The sequence below is a fragment of the Bombina bombina genome, chromosome 4 (genome assembly GCF_027579735.1).
Source record: "Bombina bombina isolate aBomBom1 chromosome 4, aBomBom1.pri, whole genome shotgun sequence".
Taxonomy (NCBI): domain Eukaryota; kingdom Metazoa; phylum Chordata; class Amphibia; order Anura; family Bombinatoridae; genus Bombina; species Bombina bombina.
The window spans coordinates 1,006,373,429-1,006,386,785 of NC_069502.1; the positions used below are offsets into that span (position 1 = coordinate 1,006,373,429).

The 13,357-nt window shown below is 36.8% G+C and overlaps 1 protein-coding gene across 1 annotated transcript in view; it reads right to left on the reverse strand.

Moving 5' to 3' along the window:
• Window positions 1-13,357, reverse strand: part of SPRED2 (sprouty related EVH1 domain containing 2) — a 170,581-nt gene that overhangs the window by 57,111 nt on the left and 100,113 nt on the right. Inside the window, exon 3 of the mRNA XM_053712096.1 lies at window positions 7,921-8,089. Coding sequence (XP_053568071.1) covers window positions 7,921-8,089 — 169 coding nt within the window. The remainder of the gene's footprint in view (window positions 1-7,920; window positions 8,090-13,357) is intronic.

Below are 13,357 nucleotides of genomic sequence, written 5' to 3' on the forward strand. Positions count from 1 at the left end.
TAGTACCAAGATATTGTCCAAATAAGGAAACACCGCAATACCCTGCTCTCTGATTACAGATAGAAGGCCACCTAAAACTATTAAGAATATTCTTGGTGCTGTTGCAAGGCCAAACAGAAGAGCGACAAATTGGTAATGCTTGTTTAGAAAAGAGAATCTCAGAAAACGATAGTGATCTGGATGAATCAGAATGTGAAGGTAAGCGCCCTGTAAGTATATTGAGGACATGAAGTAACCTTGCCGAACAAAAGGCAGAATAGTCCTTATAGTCACTATCTTGAAAGTTGGGATTTTTGCAAAACTATTTAAAAAGTTTTCAGATCCAAAATTGGTCTGAAAGAATTTTCCTTCTTTGGTACAATGAATAGATTTAAAACTCCAATCCTTGTTCCTGCTGTGGAACCGGGATAATTACCCCTGAAAGTTCTAGATCTGAAACACATTTCAGAAAGGCTTGAGATTCTACTGGGTTTTTTGGTACATGAGTAAGAAAGAATCTTCCCAAAGGAGGTCTTATTCTGAATCCTATTCGATACCCTTGAGAAATTATATTCTGAATCCACTGATTTTAGACAAAGTATGTCCAAACTCTTTGAAATAGCTTAGTCTGCCCCTTACCAGAAGAACTGGCTTGAGGGCCGCACCTTCATGTAGGTTTAGGGGCAGGATTCGGTTTCTTATAAGGCCTGGATTTATTTCAATTTGGAGAGGGTTTCCAATTAGAGCCAGAAGCCTTAGGGGAAGGAGTGGTTTTTCATTCTCTATTCTGACGAAAGGAACGAAAACGATTGGGAGCCTTACCCCCCAGTAACAGTGAATTATAATAATCTAGACACCATGTCAGAATTCCAAGATTAAGCCATAAAGCTCTTCTAGTTAGAATGGCTAAAGATATGGATTTTACATTGATCTTCATAACATCAAATATAGCATCATCAATAAAATGATTTGTATGTTGAAGTAAAACAATAATGTTAGATAATTCAGAATCTGAAGACAACTGCTGTGCTAAACTGTCCAACCAAAAAGTAGAAGCAGCAGCAACATCAGCCCTAGATATAACAAGTCTAAGAAAATAGCCAGTATGAAAATATGCCCTTCTTAGATAAGTTACAAACTTCCTATCTAAAGGATCCTTAAAAGAAATACTGTCTTCCATTAGAATAGTAGTATGTCTGGCAAGAGTGAAAATTGCCCATCAACTTTAGGAACGGTTTCCCAAAGTTCCAAAATGGCTACAGGTAAATGATACAATTTCTTAAACCTAGAAGAAGGGTTAAAAGAGGTACCAGGCTTAGACCATTCTTTAGCAATCACATTAGAGATAGTGTCAGTAATAGGAAATACTTCAGGAGTAATAACAGTAGTCTTAAATACAGAATTTAGACAATTACTAGCTTATCATTAGGAGGTTTAGACTCCTCAATACCCAAAGTAAACAAAACTTCCTTTAAGATAGAACAAATATATTCTAACTTAAATAAAAAAGATTTGTCTATATCTGTCTCTGACCTGGCATACTCTGAATAAGAGGAAACCCTATCAGTAGAGGATACATCAGTATGCTGAAGGTCAGAACTTAATTCACTAGGTTTAGGAAAATGTTGCAAAACTCTTTTACGTTTATTTGAAAAATAATAAATAGGAGTTATTGCCTTCTCTATAGCTGCAGCAATAAAATCTTACATGTCTGCAGTAATTGTATGTACATTAGACTGAGATAGAATAACAGTGGGTGTATTTGTACTCATAGATATATTATCAGCATTTAACAATTTGTCAAAAACAAGAGCCACATAATAAAGCGGAATAATTTAGATCAGCTTTAATACAACAAACATACTTAGCGTTGGTAAATACGTGTTTAGGCAGCTCAAATCCTATGGTAACATCAGAGGCAGGTTTAGTTTGAGACATAATAATAATAATGATAATAATAATTCTGCAAATGTATATCCATGCTCCTATATACGATATATATAACAGGCTTGAGAGAATGGGAAACAGAGCAAAAATTTATAAAAAAGAAAATGGATTCATAAAATAATGCTTCATGAAAGCTCTCGAAGCGTTGACAGAGAACACTGAATGAGCTGGGGACGGAGATTATAACGGCAACATTTTGGCAGGAAATTGTTGGCGGGAATTTTTTGGCACCAACAAAACGGCGCAAAATGATGACACGTCACACTATGACATAAATAGCATCATCTCATGCGCAACATGCATGATTTATAATACACCTATCACTCTAAAAAGCAGGTAAGAAGTTTGATTGTATATACAAAAAACAAAAATGAACCTAAATAAAGCCTAATAGATACTTCTATTATAGATGCTTAAAATGTGATTATCAACATTCCATGAGACTAAAATAACACTTAGCATCCTAATTTATAAATAAATTACTAGCTCCAAAAAAAAAAACCCTGTATGTTTCACAGACTCTACCAACCTTGACAAATATTTAGCCATCAATAAAGTTGCTAAAAAAGAGCACTGAATCACTGACTCAAGGCATGTATACAAACAATATATAACAACTGTACTTACAAAAGTGCCCAATCCATAGCTGAGAGTGTCTTGTATAATAAAAATATATACTTACCGTGTAAGACACCCATCCTCATATAGCAGACAGCCAAACCAGTACTGAAACATATCAGCAGAGGTAATGGTACAAGAGTATATTATCGATCTGTAAAGAGAGGCAGCAGATAAATCCCTGCAACAGATTTACAGAGAGCCTTATGAAAAGCTTTCCCATAGGCGAAAACATGGTATCATCAGGCAATACCCCCTTCACACCCCTCAGACAAAATGCACTTAGAGAGGAACTGGGCTTCAATATGCTTAGATGCGCCTTTCACTGAAGAAATCAGACATCGGGCTCCATGTACTAAGAGGCGGGCGGACAGCTTCTTAACTCGCGAAGCTGTCCGCCCGCCTCCGCTACACACGGGCAGCGGATCTATTGATCCGCTTGCCCGTATGTATCATTACACACTCATCAGAGTGTGTAATGCCCGCCCCTTCAATCGCGCGACCAATCACGCGACTGAAGGGGCTGTCAATCACAGAGAGCGAGCGTGCTCTCTGTGATTTTGCTTCGCCACCTAAGAGGTGGCGTAGGGTGTAGGAAGCAGCGGTCTAATGACCGCTGCTTCTTACATTGCGGGAAGCAGGCTTGCATATGCGAACCTGCCCCGCAAAGGCACCGGAGAAGCTTTCACTGCTTCGTACATTGAGCCCATCATGTTTCACCACCTCTTAAGGAGGCAAATTTTGTTAAACGGAGATATAAGTGAGGTTGGAGGTGTATTTATAGGCATTTATCCCATACTTCTCTAGCTCATGGACTCTCGCCAACTATATGAAAGAAAACCACAATTAACAATGCTATTTTTGAAAGCATTCTTACTTTACAGCATTTCATCACACCTGACGAAACCCTTTGCACAGTACTGTGTGTATGTATTAAAGTTCTGAAAACACCTTCAGGCTAAATTTAAAAATTCCTGTTGACTAATTTTGTTTACCCCTGGGCTAAGTTGTAGAACCTTACGATAACATATGTTAGTGTACCTTTAAGCACACCCCCACAACTGAAGAGCTTTTTTTTTTTTACTAATAGCTAAAGATAAGTAAAAATGCTCTACTGCATTACTGAAGGAAAAAAAGGGTAACCAAGCCTAGCTGGGCATGCTGCCAGTCTGCTGCTGAACAAGACCTACCTTTCTTTCAGGTAGACTAGATGGCTAAGAGAAGATATCTGATACTGAAGAAACAACATGATTCACAATTTAACCATTTACTCCACTTACTATTCAGAAAGAGAGAAATCCACAAGTACTAAGGTCTTAGAAAACAAGTTCTAAACTTAAAAGGGACATGAAACACTTTGAAGTTTAGTTATGCATAGTAAAGATATATTGTGATAAACATTTTTTTTCTTGCTTTTATTGGTGCCTTACTTTTGTGTGCCCAATCCCTTGAGAAGGCAAAAAGCATATTCTGTAACCCTAGTTTTCTTTACAATGCTTCAAATTGCCTAACCCAACTACATACTAGACATGGATTGCTTAGAGCTTTTCAAGCTTAAGAGATGTTTACTTCTAAGTTGTTACAAAAAACAAAACACTTTACAACATATATTATTTAAATATTATTTTTTGTCCCCTTTTCCTATAACTACATTCTGAAAATACTAGGCTTTCAAATTCCTATTAAAAGTGCAGACTCCAGACTTAAAGGGATATGAAACCCAAAAATGTTCTTTCATGATTCAGATAGCGCATATGATTTTAAACACCTAATTAGCTTCTATTATTAATTTTTCTTTGTTCTCTTGGTATCTTTTGTTGAAAAGTAGGGTGCATGCATTGGAGCCTCTCCATGTCTGGAGCACTATATGGCAGCAGTTTTGCAAGATCACTAGATGGCAGCACTATTTCCTACCATGTATTGCTCCAGATATCTACCTAGGTGCCTTTTCAACAAAGAATATATCATGGAAACAAAGTAAATTTGATAAGTTAATTGGAAACTTTTTTTTTTTTTTTAATGGTATGCTCTTTCTGAACCACAAAAGAAAATGTTGGGTTTCATATCCCTGATATATTGCAACACAGTCCTTCTGTGCACATTCTAGTTACCCATTTATACCTTCTGCATATGCACATGCTCAGTAGGAGTTGGTGCCTCAGAAAGTGTGCGTATAAATAGACCATATAAAATCTGATAAAGATCAATTGGAAAGTCTCTTAAAACTGGTTAAATACAATCATCTACATAATATTCTCGTGATAATCTTTGTTTTGGATACATCATTATGCCAAAGCAGAGAAATAAACGTAGGTTACATATTGCTTTATGAAAACTAAAACTTAACATTTACATTTTTTTTAATATTTAAATAACTAATATAATTTTAAAAATACATTTCTATTTCTTAGGTTCATCTTTGCATAGATTTCTATTTCTTAATCTTTGCATTGAATACAGTGTTTAATATCTAATTAAAAACATAAATTATGCTTACCTGATAATTTAATTTCCATCTGTACGAGGAGAGTCCACAGCTTCATTCATTACTTGTGGGAAATACAGAACCTGGCCACCAGGAGGCAAAGACACCCCAGTCAAAGGCTTAAACACCCCCCCCACACACACACACACACTCCCCTCATCCTCCAGTTATTCTGCCAAGGGAACAAGGAACAGTAGTTGAAATATCAGGGTATAAATGGTGCCAGAAGAAAAAAACAAAAGAAATTTAGGTCCGCCCAACGGAGAATTGTGCAGGAGCCATGGACTCTCCTCATACAGATGGAAATGAAATTATCAGGTAAGTATAATTTATGTTTTCAATCTTAATACGAGGAGAGTCCATGGCTTCATTCATTACTTGTGGGAAACAAATACCCAAGCTCTAGAGGACACTGAATAAAAACGGGAGGGTAAAAAAAGAGGAGGACCCTAGACTGAGGGCACCATAGCCTGTAAAACCCTTTCTCCCAAAAGCTGCTTCAGCCGAAGCAAACACGTCAACTTTGAAAAAGTATGTAAGGAGGACCAGGTAGCCGCCTTACAAATCTGCTCCATAGAGGTCTCATTCTTGAAGGCCCAAGAAGAAGCCACAGCTCTAGTTGAGTGAGCCGTATTCCTCTGAGGAGGCTCATGTCCTGCTGTCTTATAAGCCAGGCGAATCATGCTCCTCAGCCAAAAAGATAGGGAAGTGGAAGAAGTCTTCTGCCCCTTGCGCTTCCCCGAATAGACAACAAACAATGCTGAAGTCTGTCTGAAATCCTTTGTAGCCTGAAGATAAAACTTCAAAGTTTGAACCACATCCAAGTTATTAACCGTTCTTTTGAAGAAGAAGGGTTACGACACAAGGAAGGAACTACAATCTCCTGATTAATGTTGCGATCAGACACAACCTTAGGGAGAAATCCCAACCCAGTGCGAAGGACAGCCTTACCGGCATGAAAAACCAAGTAAGGAGGCTCACATTGCAAGGCCGCCAACTCAGACTCTGCGTGCTGAAGCAATAGCCAGTACAAAAAAAAACCTTTCAAGACAGTATCACCTATTCCTGTAACCCTGGGCAATAACCTCCAGAACCCAAGGATTCTGCACGTCTCTCATCCGAGCCTCCGCGAAAAAAGATAGTCTGCTCCCTACGAGATCGAGAGACTGATCGGGGGGCGCCCCTTCATGCCGATTTTGTCTCGGCGGGCTTCTTGCTCTGCTTGGTTTTATTCCAAGACTGAGAAGGCTTCCAGGATCCCTGGGACTGCTCAGGCTTCGTAGCAGGCTGCTGTCGTTGGGACTTGTCCGAACGAAAGGGACGAAAATTAGGACCCTTAGGTTTATTCTTATCCTGCGGTAGAAAGGCATGACACTTCTCTGCCATCCTCCTGTGACGAAAGGCAAAGAGTAACTCTGGGGTGAGGGGAGTGGGGGAGGGTGTCTTTGCCTCCTCCTGGTGGCCAGGTTCTGTATTTCCCACAAGTAATGAATGAAACCGTGGACTCTCCTCGTATTAAGATGGAAAGAGACAACAGACTTTTTTTTGTGTGTGCAAATGATTTAGTAACAGTTTAAATACTTTTAAAACATTTATTTTGTATTTAGGTCTTTTGCATGGACCATATTTGAGAAGAGGCTCTATAATCTAAACAGATATACAACGTATATTTTAATGTACCATGTGCACTCCAGATCATAGTTTTGTTGAGCCTTGGTTTAAATATGGTTGTTTTGATTGGCTCACCGACTGTCATGCTTAGTATTGAATAAGCAATTAAAGTGATGGTAAATAATATATCAAATACAATGTCTGTTGCTTTAAGCATACTTGATTAACCATAACCACATTTTGTTAAAAAAAAAAGTTATTTTAATAAATAAATATATTTTAAAACACTAACCGCACCGACGCTGTTTAATCTTCCCTCCGTCCCCTTATCCTTTGAGTCCTGCTTCCGATTGACGTATAGAGCGTTCCTACCCTCTCTATAAGTCATAGTTTTTGCTTGACAGGTATAGCGCAACACAACACAGCACACTCTGCTATTTATTATAGCCAGCCAGTTGGACGTGCTGTTCATTGGGATAAAGGTGCAATATGTCCACACACAAAAAAAAATTGCTTGTGGATAAAGGACGTCTGGTATATTTGACAGGCAGCTATGTTAAATACAGAGTTATGACAGCTTTCAGGTAGTATATAGGCTAAAGTGCTACAATATTGTTTATTAGCTGTATTAACGTTTGGGGAAAACTAATGCATTTGACTTTACCATCACTTTAGGAACAGGCAGGGGTTAAACTCATAGATGAAAAAAGCACATTTATTTAATGATCAAAGGCTTTAACAAAATTGCTAATTTTATTTTTACTCTCAAAATATTCCTTTAATGTACAATAAAACCAAAAGTTATAGCTATAGTGTACTTTAATAGCATTTTAATTTTACTCTTGAATCTCCCTTTAATAAAGCGTGGTAATAATTACAAAAATCCTCAGCATGGCACTAATCCCAATTATTGGAAGAGTAAGTCTTAGTGAATCTGGATTATCCATATATAACGTATACGTTTTACTAATATTCCCAGTGGATAATAGGCTACCCTAATCAGCAAATATCAGCAGTGCCATTAGTACTTTTGCTTTTTCTAAGAGTAAGTCTTACACAACTCTATTTTATGTCATTTATTACTGTTCAGTCCACAAAGACAGGGACGATATGGTTGAAAATGATAAAATTCACCCTCTCTTTCCAGCCAAATTTTACCGGCTTCAGTTTTTTTTTAGTATCACTAGTATGAAAAAATTAGCTACGGAATGTGACAGATCTTGTAAAATCCACACCTCAAGGAAAATAATTGATGGAATGAAAGTCTTAAATTTCACTACCTTCTGTGAGGTCTTCGATGGCTTTGCGGACTCCTCTGTCAAACGCTCGGGCATCAGCAGGGCTTTGAAAAGTGAGGCCAAACCTCCTGTTGTCAACCAGCCAGTGATGAAATGTTGGAGTTGCTTTTAAATAGACCAAGTCCTTTTTTAAATAGCATTCCAAAGAGACCTATTGAAAAGTGGCAACAGAAAAGAGTAAACAAATATCATTCAATCACATTGTATTCTAGCAATAATGCAATAATAAAATGCCCTTTAAATCATGGAAAGTTAAAATAGTTAAATCAGCTCCAGAGGAGCAATGCATTACTGAGAGCTAGCTGAACATATCTGTTGAGCCAATGACAAAATGCCACTAGTCACCAGCTATCTCTCACAAGTGCATTGTTGCTTCGGAGCCTACCTAGGTATGCTTTCCAACAAAGTATACCAAGAATGCAAATTAAATGTGATAGTAGAAATAAAATCAAAAGCATGCTCTATCTTTTCACTTTCGTGTATAAGTGCATAAATGTAAATAGAGTACGAGCAAGTTCAAACGTTACAGATTACATCACAAATACTTTTCAAAATATATCATTTTTATGTTATATATATATATATATATATATATTTCCTATGAACCATAAACTGAGTTATTATAAAGCATCTTTATGATGAACTATTTTTGTGTAAGGGACTCTCATATGCACATACTTTTAGACAAAAGCAGATTCTTTTAATTACATCTTTTACTGAATGTTCATATTTAGTAGCATATTTTTATAACAAATTATATGCAATGGTAATGTGACAAAGGACTTGTACATACGTTATCAAAAAGCATGCACATTTTCCCCAAATATATGTACTAATTTGTAATCCTTTCATCCCTCATTATGTGTTTCTGTCCAGATTCTTTGAAGCAGGAATCTTCTGAAATTTTGACTTTAAAAGTTCACTCAAACATTAAATCAGATTATTGAGGTAGCTAGATTTCCAAACCACAAAGGTCCTTTGTGTAGAAAAAAAAAGGAATGTCTGTGGTCTTGCATGCCCATGTGCATGCACAGAATGGTTTTAATCTGCACATCGGTCCAATAAAACGTGTCATAAACTACAAAGAATCCATTTCAAACTGTCTTTACTGGTGAGTGGGGAACCTGGGAGTTGTCTACTGATGGATGAAATCAATGAATGGTGTCACTACCACAACACACTGATACATATATTCAATTGTTCCCAATACTACTATAAAGTATTATTTAAATGTAGTAGCAAGGTATTAAAAAAGAATAAAAGAAGCAATATTGCTGTGCTTCAATGTAGTATTCCTCACACAAAGAAGAGAACTACTCTGTATTTAATGCATCGATAAATGAAGTTCAGATGAGAATTCTATATCAAACACTAACTTTAAAATTACAGCATTTGAATGGGTAAACACTGTTTAATTTGGAATACTATACAAAAAAAGACTCTGTCATAGCAGATGATCCACAAATAAGTGTCAAATAGAACAGAAATTGTACACTACCCAGAGCCTTTATAACGGGCACACCACCCGGCAAAAATGTAAGCCAATATAAAGATAAAGTTAGCTCATTTTCCCCCCCCAATGTTTCTTGCACAAATTACTATTAAATGAATTTATGGTAATTTATGCAATTAATTTGTGCTTTGGATAACTTAAAGAACATTTATAAATAACAGAAAATGTTATAATATTGCAAATTACTACACTACCCCCATCGGCAACTTCATAATGCCACCCAATAATAAAGTCTTAAAACCCCACATTGTCCTGATGGAAGATTACATAAAGTAAAGAAGAAAGCAAAGCACCATGGCTACATTTTTTCTTTAATGTTTCAGATAGAGCATGCCATTTTAAATAATTTCCCATTTTATTTCTATTATCTTATTTGGTTCATTCTCTTTGAAACCTTTGTTAAAAAATATATCTAGGTAGGCTCAGAAGCTGCTGATTGGTGGCTGCACATATATGCCTTGTCATTAGCTTTCAGCTAGCTCCCAGTAGTGGATTACTGATCCTTCAACAAAGGATACCAAGAGAATGAAGCAAAATAGATAATAGAAGCAAATTGGAAATGTGTTTAAAATTGGTTGATCTATCTGAATCAACATCTCTTAAAAAAAAAAACTACTATGGACATACAAATGATACAATTGCAAAAAGAAAATGCTCTAATATGTTGCGAATATGTTGGACCATTTTGTTATTGCACAATTTCTTGTATCTAACTTTGTGTTTAAGACTTATTTATACAAACAATTTAGGTCAGCTCCAAAAACTGGGAATTAGCTCAATACTGGTGAGCCAGTGATACGTGACAAATGTGAGTAGCCACCAATCAGTATCTAGCTCCCAATAGTAAATTGTTACTGTTGTGGATATGTATTTTTCAAGAAAGGATACCAAGATAATTTAGTAATAGAGGTGAATTTAAAAATGTTTTGCACCAGGGCCCTCTCGAGTAGATCCGCTTTCAGCGTAGAGCACAGGGGTGGAACTATCATTGGTACAGCTAGTGCAGTGACAGAAGGGCCCTAGTACTGGGGGCCCATAAATAGATAGGTGTGTGCAGAAAGTGTATAATCCTGCTGCAGGGGAGCCTTTTAATAAGGAAGGTCTGTCTGTCTGTCTATTTTCAAGTCCTTATACAGAGCAGCATGTACATTATTATTATGACTTAATACTAACTTACCTTGGGGGGGGGGGGAACAAATTTTGCACCAGGGCCCTCAATTAAGTAGGTACTCTACCGATAGAGTCACTTGAAAGTGATGCAGCAGATCTGTAAAAGGCTAACTAGAAAATATCACATAAACATCTCTGTAATTTTTTTAAATATATTTCACCTTAAAATGTCCTCATAAGCCACATCCCTTTGTAAAGGGACTTTAAGCAGCCAATTAGATGATTTAAAATAGTCGCGTTATTTCCCTCATCAGTTGACGGAAGTTAGATCCGATGACGCTGACTGGCTGTTTTTTTTTACTACTCTGATGACAAGAGTAGATGACGGTTAACTGCTCATAGAGCACTTACTCTTGAGAACTGTGGACATTTTGAGGTAAAATATCTTCCTTTGTTACCTAGAGATGTTCCTGTGAAATTTTGTACTCAGGTTTATTACAGATATGCTACATGCCTGCCTCATTTTCAAGTGACCCTTTTTCCGGTAACCGAGCATTTGTCCCTTTAAAATGTTAATAAATAGATTATATTAAAAGGGACGTTGTACTTACATGTTTTCTGTGTATCAAAGAGAAGCATTTACTCATGTAAAAAATATGCTTTTGACTGAAAAATTTTAAGGTAAAAGTTTACATTTAAATAAACTTATACTACAGTATTTTTTTTAACTCATGTTACTAATCCTCATTGGTTGATAAGGGTGACTGTGTCTGCTTTACTGGTAGAGATGGACACTACTCTGCGTGTGTCTAAAAAAGATTGAGTTATTGGTTTATTCTAGACAGCAACACCTGAAATGTATTTTAAATAACATCTTTTATATTAAACAAATTAACTACAATGTCCCTTTAATATATTTATAACACAATATGAAACAAATTAAACTGTATTCTGGATATTTGATGCAAACATAGAAAATAAAAAGCAGTTTAAAAGGGCAAATATTGTGAAAAAAAATGCATGCTCTCATTCATTACAGCATTTCATTTTATCTCTATTGACCCTGCAGATCTGTGTCTTTAACCTCCCCCTTGCAAACGGGGTTAAACACATAGGTAACTCACCATTTAAGAGCTGCAGAGAACGGCTGGTCCCAAGTGGAAACTAACAATGAGCTAATCAGCAGCACTAGCTGCACGACCCAGCTGAGTATCTAGAGCTGCTTATTGGCTCAGCTGCAGTTTCCGCTTGGAACAAGCAGTTCACTGCAGCTCCTGAGTGGTAATACCTATGTGTTTGATCCCTTCGCTGGGATTAAACACATAGATCTGAAGGGTCTCTAGTCATAATATTACACACTCTAACGAATGAGAGCATGTAATCATTTTGCTATAACTGCCCTATGTTCCCCCATGTGAGACTAAGCAGTAGCAGTTTAAAAGTGATTTTATGTAGTACAGTCAAATACGTATATATAGTTTCAATATAAAAAACAAAAAACAAAACACGAATAGGTTTGTGTTCAGCAAAAATCACTCACCCTCAGGGTTAAGCAGCGGCCCACACCTTGGGTGTGTGCAAGAGTCTGATTACCCTCTGCAACACATGCAGAATCCTGCGTATAACATGTTTAAAATATATTTGAAAGAAACCCGAGAAAAAGGATGAGCTAATAGAGTATTAGGGGCACAAAGAGTTGGGGATGACATGACAATGTAATCATCTTGATGTATGTGTAATTGTGTAACCAGCAGTTTGACATGATGGGCCAGGCATAAATCCAGTAGAAGGACTTGCGCTATAAACTCCTACTCAGACAACTTAGACGTGCTGGAGCACCACCTCTGTTAGTACTGGGAAGCCTAAACTGCAGTGTATGTTTACAATACCCGCATGGTTTTTTTTTCCTGTGTGAGACTATGCAAGCTCCTTAAAGGGACACTAATGTCAAAATTAAACTTTCATGACAGAGCATGCAGTTTTAAGAGACTTTCGCATTTACTTTTGCACAGCCACCAGCACCTACTGAGCAAGTGCACAAGTTCACAGTGCATTCATATTCTGGTCTGTGACTGGCTGATGGCTGTCACATGGTACAAGGGGGGCAGCACATGGGGAAAAATACTTTAGTCAGAAAAAAAAAATCTACTGCTTATTTGAAATTCAGAGTGTTATTGCATTGTCTTTTCATAATGCACTGTTAAAGGGACACTTAAAGGAACATTCCAGTCAAAATATAAATGCACATAGATGTATTGCATCTTTGAATAGAAACACATTTGCAATATACATGTATTGGCAAAAATGCTTCTATTAAGAGTTATCACTGTTTAAGTCTTAACATTTTTCTCTGCATGTGAAGCATAGCTAGATATTTTCACTGCACCTACATTTAAAAAAATGCAGCTGTTCAGATCATCAGTGGAGCTTGTATCATGTCAGCAATTAACAAATTGAGTCATTATCAGATGGCGCAAGCACCTTAGGCTCTCTGAACAAGTGTTGTGTTTAAAATGCTGGTGCACGGTGCAAACTTAATACACTTTTGAAACAGCTATAGCTTTTATTAGAAGCACTTTTACTAATGCATGTATATTACAAAATTGCTTCTGTTCAATACCGAAATGCACCCATGTGGTTTCCAATTTTGGCTGGAATATCCCTTTAACCCAAAAAATTCTTTCCTGATTCAGATAGAACATGCAATTTAAAACAAATTTCTAATTTTCTCCTATTATCAATTTTCCTTTGTTCTCTTGCTATCTTCGTTTAAAAAGCAGAAATGTAAAGCTTGGG